Genomic DNA, 14,555 nt, shown 5'->3' on the forward strand with positions numbered 1-14,555 from the left:
GATTGAAAAGCTCTGAACGGCTGTGAATTGTAAAACTCTGCAGGAGGTAAACAAGGTACGGACCGTTTTAGGAAACGGACATAAAAACAATCACACATTCCGGTGTAGGCTACTGCAGCCACATATTTAACGGGGTAAACTGTACTTTAAATGTACTTAGAAAAAAAAAATATTATAGTTGATAATAATTCCCTGACGCTAGCATGGCAAATTAGACTATGGCGCGACATATTAGACTACATGTAGCCTCTTCTGTCTTTTATCATTCTGGACTTTTAATTTCTTTCCCTTAAATAAGCTGGGACTCATTTCTCCAAGTTTAATTTCTTCATTCTTTTCCAGCTTCCAATCCAAAGTATCCCACTCGTCCCTCTATGCACACTTCTGCAGGCTTTGAAAAGTGATTTAAGTTGGTTGACAGAACTTATCTATGCAGTCTAATGACATACAGAAAGCAGACAAATAAGGTGTCTTTTCTGTATATCTGCAACATATGGGTGTGTTAATGATCTAAACAGTCTGATTATCAGCAGAAACAATAGCAGGAACATTATACTTCATAGCTGCAGCAGAAGAAAGCCTTCATTAGTTAATCTTTGTTGTAGATAGAAAAAAAGTATCATTACCTACCCCAAAATACAATCATCAATAAACGCAGCATTTAGATGGATCCTTGTTTAAAAAAAATAAGATATAAGATTAAAAAAAAGCGTCCAGCAACATTCTTGTTTGTTCCTGTTCTGGCTCGTACTCTGAACCTCGGCCTCTACTATCTAAAAATCAATTCAGTGGACATTTATTTCCTTCTCACCAGATGTCGTCATAGAAACATTCCACATTACAAAACATTAACCACGCAAAGGAATGAAGGAACTTGTGACAAGGACACACACATTCATTTGAATAACCTTGTAGTTTATTGAATAAACTTTTCTTTTTTTAAAGATTTTAATAGTTCTACTGGCCAGCGGCTCCTCTTAAAGTAAACACTTTTAAACATTCAATAACTCATTTTAGTAATAGTTAATGCTGCACATTACACTCTGCATTCAAAACAATTGACATTTTATAAGAATATCACCAATTTTTTTGATAATGGTGATTATTGATTAATAGAGAACTTACTTTTGGTTTTGAAAAAAGACTTACTCTGCAATATTGTAATGTATGTACAGTATATGTTATGTGTATGTATATAGGTAGGCCTACGTTTTTATCATCAATTTTATCAATAAATTTTTATTTGTATAGCGTCAACTCATAACAAGTGTTATCTCGAGACACTTTACAAAAAGAAGGTAAAATACCTTACTCTTTGTCTGTTAACATTACAAAAGAGCAGGTAAAAGACCTTACTTATTGTTATGTTACAAAAAGCAGGTAAAAGACCTTACTTATTGTTATGTTACAAAAAGCAGGCAGGCCGTCAACCAACGTTCTCGAGGAGCCTAAGAGAGCTCAAGAGCTCCCAGGAAAGTAGGTGGTTAGTGACTGAGATTTATAGATAGATACATGCAGTAATATGATGTACTGTATATGCACACAGAGAGAGAGAGAGAGAGAGAGAGAGGAGCTCAAGGTGCCAGTTCCCCCAGTAGTCTAAGGTCTAAGCCTATAGCAGCATAACTAGGAGCTGGTCTACACCAGCACCAGCCCTAACTATAAGATTTATCAAAAAGAAAAGTTTTAAGTCTATTCTTAAAAATACAGACTGTGTCTGCCTCCCGGACCCCGGCTGGAAGGCGGTTCCAGAGGAGAGGAGCCTGATAACTTAAGGCTTTACCTCCCATAGTACACTACAGACTGTAGGTACCACTAGCAGGCCTGCATTCTGGGACCGTAGTGTTCTCGAGGGGCAGTACGGCACTAGTAGCTCCTTAAGATAAGATGGTGCCTGGCCATTTAGAGCTTTGTAGGTGAGAAGAAGGATCTTGAATTCTATTCTAGACTGTATAGGGAGCCAGTGCAGAGAAGCCAACACAGGAGTAATGTGGTCCCTTTTCCTAGTTCCAGTCAGTACACAAGCTGCAGCGTTCTGGACTAGTTGAAGAGTCTTTAGAGATTTGCCAGAACACCCTGACAAAAGAGAATTACAATAATCCAACCTGGAGGTAACAAATGCATGAACTAGTTTTTCTGCATCATTTTGCGACAGGATATTCCTGATCTTGGATATATTACGAAGGTGAAAATAGGCTGTTCTTGAAATTTGCCTGATGTGAGAGCTAAAGGACATATCTTGATCAAATGGAACTCCTAGATTCCTAACAGTGGTGCTAGATGCCAGGCTGATGTCATTAAGGACAGTCACATCACTAGAAAAAGTCTCTCTGAGGTTCTTAGGGCCTAGCACAATAATTTCAGTCTTGTCTGAGTTAAGTAGCAAAACATTGAACCTTGTGGCACTCCATGGCTAACTTTGGTGTGCATAGAGGACTTATCATTAACATGTACAAACTGAGATCGGTCTGATAAGTTGGATTCAAACAAACTTAAAGCAGTCCCTGTAATTCCAAGTAAATGTTCTAGTCTGTGTAATGGGATTTGATGGTCAATAGTGTCAAAAGCAGCACTAAGATCTAACAAGACGAGCACAGAGAGAAGTCCCCTGTCTGAAGCTAGAAGTAGATCGTTTGTAACTTTAACTAGTGCAGTCTCAGTGCTATGGTGGACTCTAAATCCTGACTGAAACTCCTCAAATAAACTGTTGTCATGGAGAAAGTCACACAGCTGATTAGCTACCACTTTCTCCAGGATCTTTGAGATAAAAGGAAGGTTGGATATACTGTAGGCCTATAGTTAACTAGAGTTCCTGAATCTAGAATAGGTTTTTTGAGTAGAGGTTTGATTACCGCTACTTTAAATGACTGTGGTACATCATACATACATGCATACATACATACATTCATGCATACATACATACTTACATATATACATAAACACATACACATACATAACATGCATACATATATAACATGCATACATATATACATACATACATAACATGCATACATACATATATATGCATACATGCATACATATATGCATACATAACATGCATACATACATGCATACATACATAAATACATATATACATACATACATAACATGCATACATACATATATGCATATATATACATACATTCATGCATACATACATAACATGCATACATATAACATACATACATACATATATACAGTTTTAAGCCTGGTGTGGACCCGGTCTTGAAATTGGACATTTGGCAGTAGAAGTACCAGAATATCTCAAGCTCTGCTGAGGCGCCCTGTAGCATTGGGTCGGGCACTCATTCCTGTGAACTGGCATATCTCCATTGGTGTATAGGATCCTGTTTGTGCACGTGTGAATGTCTCTCTATGTATGTAAGTATTAATGTATGCTTGTATGATTTAGGTATGCATGACTGTATTAAGTACAGTAATTGGTATGTATGAAAATGTATTCTTTCCACAGCAGATATTAATTATACATTTAAACATATAGTAAGAGAGGAGTGCAATACACACTCAAAATTTAATTGAGAAGGAAAAAAAACACACAAAGTACAGCAAATCATCAAAGTTTATTTTCTGCACATTTAAAAGCAAATGAAAGTCGAAACTTCAATCTGTGAATGACAGCCCCATCATCTTAGAAAATAAAATAAAAACCTAAACATCCGCTCAGTTTTCTGTGGATCTATGATCCGTATCAGGTGTGTTAAATCTGGACTGTGTTTTTCTGATAATGCAACTTGTCGGATTGTCTAATTCCAACATGAAACAACAGTTTGAATCCAGACTTTGAGGTCATTTCCTCACAGAACCACAAAGCTTTAAATGTCAAAGCTCTGCAGAGCAGGAACTTCAAACAGAGCCCCCAGCCTGCAAAGCAAATCAGTGCTGCCCCCTAGTGGTAAAATAAAAAATAACAGTGCACAAAACCCCACCCTATTTAGGACCAAATCTGTCACTCAAATAAATTAGCTCAGTAATTTTGCTGTGATCCTCCATCAGCCAGTATTTACACCAGTGCTTCAGCCAGTTCAACATTGTTACAATTGAAAAAGAAAATAGAAAACAAAAACACTCAGATTCACTTTCAGGTAAATTGATCTTCTGATTTTGAAAATATGGTTACAGAGAGAATCAAGAAAAGTAGAAAACAGGCACATGTTGATGGTTTGATATTTAACCCCTGAAGGACAAGAGAGAAGAAGAAAATACATTTCTTTAGTCTGAGTCTTAACCGTTTTCTCTTCTGAGTGAATAAGTCAGGAAAAAAAGGCGAGAAACTATCTCATGAAATGACAAAATGTTAGAGCCACTGTAAAGAAGACTTCAAGAATCCTTACATTTCATAATAAAGTTGTGATATTAAGAACAATTTATATAGAACAAGAAAAAAAGTCGTAGGATGAGAAAGTCCTTATTTTATGAGAAGACAGTCAAAATATTAAAAGAATGATGTTGTAATGTTAGGCTTTAAACTTTAGTATTTAAACATTAATTATCAAATAAAAGTCTTCTCAAGATGCTCCGCCACAATAACAAAACATAAAGGCAGAGCATGGCCAAGCATAGCAAAATCAGAAACTACACATACATTTGGCCTTTTTTCCTTGCAACTGTACAACTTTATTCTTCCTTTTTTCTTTAATGTGGCTTTTCCGTACGAAATGGATTCATTCAAATTAATTTTGTAATTTCAGTGCCAAAAAAAGGAGAAAACTTTTTGACTTCTAGTATGCTGTATGCAGCTTCCTTCTGTTTGGGTTGCATGGATTCATTAGTTCTTGTTGCTAAAATTAATATTTCAACAAGCGCTTGATTGAAACTTTGACATTTCTGATTTGGAAGGAGAAAAAATAACATCGGAGAAAACCTGAGAACATTTCTTCAGCCTGTCTAAACATCTCTCCTCATGTTGTCATTGGAAGTGATCCAAGGAAATAAAATCTTGCTAAGATTTTGCACCCGCTGCCACAGACAAATTGAGAAACTTGGACAATTATCTGTTTCTATTGTAAGAAAAAAGGTGAGTTAAATAAAATAAATCTTGAAGTATTTAAAAAAAAAAAAACCTTGATTAATAAATATCATTGTTTTGCATCCATTTTCCCAGACAGGCAAATGATGCAGAACAGAGCCTGTTAGAACATTTAGCTGCATGTTTTCACAGAGAGAATAAATCAGAAAAATGAATTTAGCTTGAATAAAATAAAAAAACTAACACTAAGGACTTGGTAAACTTCTAGAAAAGAAAAATGTATTTTTTTATAACTGACACAACTGAACACAGAAGAGGAAACAATTTAGATCAGACTTTGAAAAAAGGATAACCAGAATGTTTTTTCTCACTTGCCTTCAGGGCTTCCGTAGTTTGTAATTTTTAAATCTTGCGATTCTACAAGAAGTCTCATCTGAGTTGCTGAGGTTGTTGATGACACGGTGAATGGTTTCCTCTTAGTTTCTGTGACGTGTGAGTGTTGGGTTCATTATTTCACTAAGTCAGGCATATATATGGAAGTTTTCTATCAGACACTGTGCTCCACTCGTGCTGCTTGCTAACTTCCTTTATGCAGATCTGATTAGAAAGCAAAAGAATCACGTTCTCCACCTGCTGATGTGATATTCCTGACTTTTGGTCATTCTGCATCATTTCAGCAGACTTTGAAGATCCTTTGTAGTAAACTTATTATTGTCATCTTTAATTCTGCCATGAGCAATTCTTCATAAGAGAACAGTTAGAAATGTCTATCATGGTGTTTAAGTCTCATTTAGGTCTTTCCATTTGTTGGTGTTGTTACTCCAACAGTCCAAAAAGGCGAAGCAATTCAACAATTCATCTCGACTTTTTTCTGAAAACTGACAACTTCCTGCTTTGCGTCTCCTCCCAAAATGTAAACTTCAAACATGAAATAATCATGAATTCTCACTCTGTATTTCATAAACCAAACAAGGCAATGTTCACCTGTCCTATGATAGTTCAGCTGCAGACTTTACTGGATTTGAACCAGTTTAATGCCAAATTCATCCAGCAATATATGTGCCACATTTAAAGGCAACACCCAAATCAGAAACTAGGTAGCAACGAAGACATTTATAGGAACCGTTTATACACAATAACGGCACACACAAGTACACAGGGATGCTACTGAGTGCGCTCTTGCAAGCTCCTACATTTTATTTTGTTAATTTTGACTCCTTATTCTGTCGCATTTTAAAACCTTAGTTTGAAAGTAACACTTTGAAAACTACTGTCAGGCCGTCTGCAGGGTTCATTCAGACACAGAGAGCCCAAAGCGTTCCACTCTGCTACATTTAACAGGACGGCGGCACAGAGGCCTTGCATTCTTTAGTGACCTAGCATCAGGAGTGTGTGAATCAGTGATACCCGACACCAGGATCAAAATATTCTCAGGATCAGTGCAGTGAAAGGGAGCCGAAGAAAAAAACAACAGCAGCTAGAAAAAAATCTGACACAATCTGTGAACTTAAAACTACAACAAAAAAAAATGCACAATTGAAAACAAAAGACTGCATGTTACCGTTTTAACACTCCAGGGTAGGGCTGTAAATAATGATTACATTTATTATTTGTTGGTAAATGTAGAAAAAGTGACAAATGTTCATCAAAAGTCAGGGAGACAGATTTTCAGTTTATCATCATAACGAATGAATGTTGATGCTAAACTGATTGATGAACCACTATTTGTTTCAGCCCTACACCAGAGTGGGAGGTACTCAACGAAGAAACAATCAAAACTGTCCCACGACGATCAAATCAGCAGTTCTCTTACGAAGGCAAACACATCATCCAAAAGAAACGCAACAACTTGTATAGAAAACGTCCTCACCTGCCTTTAAAACCCACACACCTGTTCCAAGACCTTCCTTTCACCTCTCTTTAGAAAACATTAAACAAACCTGCCTGTGTGTGTGTGTGTGTGTGTGTGTGTGTGTGTGTGTGTGTGTGTGTGTGTGTGTGTGTGTGTGTGTGTGTGTGGAACAGTTTTTAAGCTGAAAGTAGAGCCAGTCATAGCTGTGCTTGGCACTGGTTAAAGTTCCTCAGTAAAGAAGGCAGAGTTGCGCTTGGCGTGGCGCTCACAGCCCTCCCTTGTCTCCTCCTCCTCCTCCTCCTCCTCCTCCTCCTCCTCATATGTAGACGGGTGAAGATCTGTCGCCGTGGCGTCAGGGACCCGTCACTCGTCTGATCCGGCCGAGCGCTTCTGGCTTCTTTTGCGAGGAGATCTTTTCGGAGACGCTTTGTCTGGTAAAGAAGGAGAAACATTGATCACGACTGATGTAACACAGCGGAACGTTCCTCACCAAATACAGACACATCTCAGTTTTCCCCCTATAATGGTTTTATTTCAGTATTTTAAACTGGGCCCCATTTAAATGTAATTTGAGTCCATATGACTTAAAGATACAAACTATTTTGAAATCACTCCATTAGATCACTTCAACTGATGAGAAACCAGCCGTAGAAGCCAAACAGTTATCTCTGAGGGAAAATAAATATTTCTCCTAAAACTGACAGGACAAGACTGGTGTTCTAGGTTTCTGACAACATTAACCCATTAATGACTGTTTACTACCGGTACATTTATTGTGGTTAGGGAAAGTCTCACAGAGGACACTGAATCAAATGAAATTGGTTCTGAATCCAGTGACAGATCATTTGATTAAACTCCATATAGTTTTAAAATACAGCCATTTCCATAACATACTCTTTTTAGTTGATGGCGACGTGTGGAAATGTGAGGTCCTGTGATCACATGTTTAAAAAAAAAAAAATCTACACTGAAAGGCCAGAGAGGCTCAAGTAGGAATTAATCAGATAAACGTAGCTTAATAACTAACAGAGCTTACACACAAACACACACACACAAGGTAAAGCAGACCTCACCTCTGCGACTCTGCACTGAAGACACAGGAAAACATGACAGCGAGGAAGGCAGAGAGGGAAGAGAAGAAAAGAGAGTAATCGTCATGCACAGTGAAGTTAAAGTGTAATCAGGAGCAGGTGAAGCAGGAAGAGCTCAGAGACAAACACATCAGCTGATTCTGTGAGCAAACCAACACCCAAGAGAAGAGCTCAAAGTGTCAGGGTTTAGTCCCAACTCTAACATCCAGCTCTTGCTTTGTACAGGAGGGACGAGCTTTTCTTTTGTTTTTTGCATATGATGTGTGCATGTGAAATTGTCAAATCCCAGGTAATGCCAATCATGTGACCTGTAGCACGCCAGGCGGCTACTTTTCTGTTGTTTACTGCAAACAGAAACATCCGGGTTTAATCGTTTTCCATGACTAATTACAATAATACAGATAAAATGTGTTGCTCCTCCTGTTCTCTATCCCGTGTGGACGGAGAATAGACAATATATAGAGAATTGTTGCATCCCTTATAGACATTATATTTTAGTTAATAATGTCTTGTGTTTTTAGAAAAATCACAATATACATCCCTGAAATAAAATATCACAACATCATTTTTTCCCAATATCACTCAGCCCTCATTAAACATACAAAGTGTGTATTCTTAACTATAATGAATTGAAGGATAGTTTCAGTTTGAATGGACTAATTTATTCTTTCAGGTTAGTTTTAACACTATGAACGGTGAGTAGCTGGAAAAACGTGGCAGACAGATGTAGAATCTGGTCAGTGAAAAATAAAGGTGCAGAAAATAGAAGCTGACCAGATAAGGTGAGGTGTGTGCAGAGGAGTGTGTGTTCAGGTTGGGTGTCATACGTACTGATCTGGTTGAGTGTTTCCTGTGGGATCCAGCTCAGGTCGACATCGTTGTGGCTCGAAGTTCCCATTTCCACCTTCGGAGCAGGACGCCTCCTCTGCACACACACACACACACACAGTGAGGAAATAACCGGAGTTAATGCCGTCTGACATCGTCTTCATAGTTTTAACAAAGTCTTCAATCCTATTTTTTTTAACTATATTTTTTTACTGCGGTCCTTTTTTATAATATCCGTACCTTCCTCGACTCCATCAGCTGGTGAAGGCCGACAACGACCAACAGCCCGAGGCCTGACAGGAAGACGTACATGAAGATCCTGAGAGACAAGGAGCAGAGAATCATAAACAGATGAAACAATATGAGAAGGGATTGAGAGGAAATTATAGAAGTCCGACAGCAAATCAAAATAAGCAGAAAAAAAAACAACTTAAAAAGCAAAGTGATGCAAACACTTACGTCTCTCCATCTAGTCCATCTTCTCGCTCAGTGATGGTAACCGTCTGGTTGAAAACTGCGTCCTGGAAAATATTTCCCTACATACAGAAAAGAAATGAAAGATAAATAAATAAAGGGGGTAAAAAGGGTTAAATAAGAGGAGAAGGAGAGGAGGATAGGATGAGAAGTATAAAGGGAGTAACAGCAGAGGCAGGAAGGGAAAAGAAACAAGCAGACAGAAGATAAGAGATAAGAAAGCGGTGATCAAAGAAAATAATATTAAGAGATAAATGTCACTTTCTCTTTTGTAATCTTTGGTGAACCTTGCCCTGTTTATCTTTCTTTTACAACCGTATCTCATCAAGGAGCTGTGAGAAAACCGTTGGTGTAAAATGATGAAACACATTCTAGAAAAATGCACTGTTTGCATAAAAAGTACAGAAACGGCTAATGCTTTAGAGGGATAGTTGGTTATTTCTGGGGGGGGGGGGGGGTTGAGGCACTTGTCAGTAGTAAATATGTTAGCTACAGGAAATGTTGGTCAGCCTGTCTACTGAGAAAACAACAGGAAGGCAAGGCATCTTATTTATATAGCACATTTCAACAACAAGGCAATTCAATGTGCTTAATAACATCAGAGTGCTTAATTCCAGCACTTTACTTCTCCACTGGCAAGCTTCTTTGTTTAGCACTACTTCACCACATATGTGTTCTTCCACCTGCAGCGCACTGATCAGCTGTTCCGGTCTATAGTCTACGACTCAACTTGAACTTTTTCCCTACAGAAATCCACTTCATTGTTTTGGAATAACTTTCAGTATTTTTTCCACATCACAGTATTTAACACAGAAAGAAAAGACATTGTGATATCACTTTTTACAATATCTTTCAGCCTAAAGTCCCCTCCCCCTTCTTCTTACACTGCCGTCCTTGTAGTTGAGGTTGATGACGAGTCCGAACGGCCGTCCTCCCATCGGCTCTGCGGGGATGAAGGAGTACTCGAAGGTGGCCTGTCTGCCGGAGGGAACCTCGATGCCGAGCTGGAGAGCAGTGAAGTTCTGGATGTAGAACTGATAATCCTGACACAGGCGGGAAAAAACGAGTTATAAAACTCCTTGCAGAGACATTTCCCTGGTTATTCCAATTATTTCTATTCCAGGCCACTGACAGCTCAAAGGTTACTTTGTGTTTCTGTACCTGTGGGTAACGGAAAGAGGCGTCCAGAGACTCCACGACAAAGTTCTCTGATCCTTTGTTGGTGAAGCCGAGCAGGAACTTTACGATGTTGTTAGCAGGGAAGTCTGGAGGGAAGCAAGAGCATGAAGCAAACAGAAGAGAGAAAAAGAAAGAAAGAAGTGAGAAAATAAATATATGGAGGAGCTGAAATTATTCAAATGAATCAATGAAATAAAAACTATAGAATGAAGAAAACTGGAATAAACAAGTATTCCCGAATATAATCAGTCGTTTGTTCATTGTTTATCTTTGTATGTTTCTACACTAGATGAATTACGAATGCATATAAATAGATCTATTTTCACTGTATATTAATTATTCTAACACGTCAGTTATTATTTATCTTACTAAGAGACAAACTGTCAATCAATGATTCTCCTGCCTTGGCTGAAAAAGAAAAAAAGACTTAAACTAAATTAAAAAGAAACACATAAAACAGACATATTTAGATCTATCTATATATATATGACAAATAAAATAAAAGAATAGTGAAAGTATATAAATATAGATTTTACAAATATGTAAATAAAATGAAAAGTTCAATAGATTAAGATGACCTGTAACTACTCTGGTAGGTATTTGTTCGTTGGATTTATTTTTTTATATATATTCTTATGTATCATTTACTTTTATTTATTAATTCTTTACAGATTTATTCTCTTTAATGACACTCCTATGACTCCATACAGCAATGACTTCCTCTTGCACACCACACAGAATTTATAAAATATTCTGTTTTTTAAAGGTTTGACTTTTTAATCCAGTTCTGAGAATCTTTAGAGAAAGTTACCGTCTCCTTTGACGAACAGGATGGTGGTGTCAGCGTTGGGGGAAGCTTTCACCTCTCCGACCAGCGCCTCCTCCTCTTCATCTTCTTTTTCCTCCGTCTACAGGAACAAAAACGTATAGAAAAGTTTATATGAGTTTCATATGAGAGCTGTGAACAAGATTCACTCCTCTGGTTTTTAATCATTTTCACAGCTGTTCATTTTTACTTTAAATTGATTCTTAAGTCTTAAAAAAAGAACCTTGACACTATAATGAGAAGATTTTTTTTCTCTCTGACTCTCACCAGTTCTGCATTTTCGTCGTCCTCCACTTCTGCCTCGTCGTCTTCGTCCTCCGCTGCCACATCATCCACAACATCTTCATCCACAGCCTCAGCCTCCTCATCCTCAGTCAGGTCCTGGGCGCTGACCATCGGCCCTGATGGATGAACAATTTGGAAATCGTCACTTAAAAATACCTTTTAAAAATGTGCTTGAATAATTGTTCTTAAGAGGTATATTTTCTTTGTATCTCCATGACGACAGTAAAATAGTTTCATATTAAATAACGTTGCCAATGACACCAGTTAGCTTGAAGCTAAACTAAGCCCAGCTAACAAGGTTATCTTAGCCACTGTAGCCAGTCACAAAACTCGATAGCAGAAAGAGTGGGATTCCACTTGTGCACATCACAGAAACCTTGGTCTTCAGGAAATACCTCTAGGGGTTCATTTGTTGATATCAACACGACACTAACCGCATTTACAGGCGTATTTTTGAATGATAGACGTTGGGCTAAATATTGATGACACTTCATAAAGCTTCACTGTACGATCTCTTAAACACAATCCTGAATGGGATTCATTTCTGTCACAATGGTCATGCAGAGAAGATCTGATTTTTTGTGTGGATGCTGGTTATAAAGACACAGAAAAACAAAGAGAGCACATTGTCTGCAAGCAGCTGGAGAGAAAACATTGAAACCAAAGCACATCAGTTGCTCCCTGCTAAGTGCTAAGGCTAGCTCTTTAACTCAGTAGAAGGCCAAATAGAGCAACAAGAAATTCAGCATAAATATATTTTGAATCCATGGATCAATGAATCCAGAATCGTTTATCATCAAAAATCAATTCTGAATCGAATCGTGACCCCAAGAATCAAAATCGAATCGTGAGACACCCAAAGATTCCCGGACCTATTGGCACATCGGTGCTCCCAAAGTGGCGTGCCACAAGGCAGTTTTCAATCTCGCCGTCACTCTTTTTGTTTACACAAATTTTTCTTGAAAATCTTAAATATTTCCACACTGCTGTGAAGTTTCCAATCAAGAAGATAATAATAGAGCAGATGTAATTAGGCTTTTTTGCAGCTCGACTTCACCTACCATAGATTAGAGGTTAAAAAAAAAAGACGTAACTTTAAATTGAAATAGATTAAGCTTTTAGTTCTGATTGTTAAATTGAAAGCCAATCCAAATCACTTGATTGAATTATCAATGATTATTTTAACTCTAATTATTATTCACACTTTGCTCAATGATGATGGCGTCTCTTTCTACATCTAGCGGTCTTTAAATATCTAAATGCACTTCAGCTAATCCACTTAAAGGTATGTTTAATTTACTTTTTAATACAGCCTCTTTACTCTGCAGAAGCACTTCATGAATGTTTAAATGATATCTTAACATGTTCTTAGTAATATATATTCTAGTTTCCTCATATATGAGTTTGTCTTTCTTCCTCTTCTTACTGTCACTTATTCATTCTTGTGCGAGTGCAGCTGGTGGCTGATCACTCTGCTAATACTTGATTCACCTACATCAGGGAGGGGCAACTTTGGTCACAGCAAGGGGCCACATTCATTTAATTCTCACAGCCAGAGGGCCAAATTGTAGTATACGAAAACGATTACAGTCAATTATGTCTCAAATTTATCTCAACATATGCCAGTGATCGAATATTACTATGGACATACTTCTGGTTTTCATGATTTCATGGCAGATGTTGTCATGTCTTTCTTTATGTTTCCAATTAATTGATGTGTAAAAATTGACCTGAGGGCCACGTTGAGGGTTGATGGGGGCGGGCCGCCAGTTGCCCACCCCTGACCTACATGTCTCAAAATTAGAGCTTTCAAATACTAAATCATGCCAGTACAAAAATGCTTATTAACGCAATATTGGCTAAACATTTCTTCTGTTGTTATTTCTTCAAAATAAAATAGAATACAGTTAACTACCCAGCAACAAAAAGCAACAACAAATACAAAAATATATATATAACCAGCATCAAATATAAGAAAACTGCAGCTCCAACATGAGTCCTTGTGTCCCTAGAATGCAACCCAATACTTCCCTAAATCACCCTCCACTAGCAGTGTCTTTAAATCTATTTCTTTAAGATAAACATGATCACATAAAAGGTCAAACATTACTCACAGGTCAACCAGCACAGAGGATAAAATCTCAGACAGAATTCAAGTTTTCAGATCTGCTTTACTGCACATTTCACTGTCACACACACTTCATCCTCCACAAATGTGTGATTATCACAATCAAACAATTATCACTGTTTTCTACTGCAAAACAAAAGGTTTAAATTAAAGTTAATACTGAGTGATTTAAAAATGTATTTTAATGTAGATATATGTCATTTAAAGATGTAAAAACGGAACAATTGAGTAAGACTGCTGCTCTATAACCATCAGCTGGTGCAGCAATGAAAACATTTTATTAAAGTATATTTATACATAACGACCTGATGTGAAGTTAGTGGAGGATCACGTTTAATAATATTGAGTTTAATTTGATAAATATGTTTGGGAAACTGTTAAAAGAGGTTAGTAATCGTGTTAACATAGATGTTTAGCCTCTGTGCTAACAGTTAGCAGACAGGAAGGACACGTCAGTCTAATCAGTCACATGAACTACAAACATGCAACAAACTCTGCAGACAACATAACAGTGAAACATTCATATCAACAAACTCTATGGGGCAATACATTAGGCCTTTTCTTAAACAGTGAGGGCTTTAAAGTGAACATTTACTTTGAGATAGCACATGTCCAGCAGGCCTTCCTCTTAGTTAGCTGAGCAGCTAACGATAGCATGTCAGGGCTTAAAAGCTAATCACACACTGTTACTTTTACCGAAAGCCACGGCGAGCAGATTCAAACATAAACATACCTTTCATGAGAATAGTAGCCGGGAATGCTAGCAGCACCAGCAGCATCAGTTTAGGTAGGAATTTCAGCATTTTTAGGTCGAAATCAGTGCGTTCTCATTCAGTCTGTCAGACAGCCGAGCTGTGAGTGCTGCCGTGCTGCTTCCGTTACGATCACCACGACGCATGCGCAAA

General features: G+C 37.7%; 2 protein-coding genes and 1 long non-coding RNA gene across 5 annotated transcripts in view; 1 reads left to right on the forward strand and 2 right to left on the reverse strand.

The window, feature by feature from the left end:
• Positions 1-784, reverse strand: part of LOC132994201 (uncharacterized) — a 14,547-nt gene extending 13,763 nt beyond the window's left edge. The window contains exon 1 of one of the 3 annotated variants that reach the window (XR_009676632.1): positions 631-784. This is a non-coding gene — a long non-coding RNA (uncharacterized LOC132994201). Of the gene's footprint in view, positions 1-626 lie in introns of all 3 variants that reach the window. The other 2 variants (XR_009676631.1, XR_009676630.1) reach the window with 2 other exon arrangements.
• Positions 1-14,555, forward strand: part of rmc1 (regulator of MON1-CCZ1) — a 440,600-nt gene that overhangs the window by 222,691 nt on the left and 203,354 nt on the right. The window lies entirely within an intron of this gene.
• ssr1 (signal sequence receptor, alpha) lies at positions 3,563-14,550 on the reverse strand. Its single transcript, XM_061065025.1, has 9 exons — positions 14,384-14,550; positions 11,505-11,638; positions 11,223-11,319; positions 10,394-10,497; positions 10,117-10,275; positions 9,218-9,294; positions 8,999-9,077; positions 8,762-8,855; positions 3,563-7,270 (listed from the first exon to the last, which is right to left on the reverse strand). Exons 1-9 carry the CDS (start codon positions 14,451-14,453, stop codon positions 7,203-7,205), a joined length of 882 nt encoding a protein of 293 aa, XP_060921008.1. The 5' UTR covers positions 14,454-14,550; the 3' UTR covers positions 3,563-7,202.

This window comes from Labrus mixtus, chromosome 19 (genome assembly GCF_963584025.1).
Source record: "Labrus mixtus chromosome 19, fLabMix1.1, whole genome shotgun sequence".
Lineage (NCBI taxonomy): Eukaryota > Metazoa > Chordata > Actinopteri > Labriformes > Labridae > Labrus > Labrus mixtus.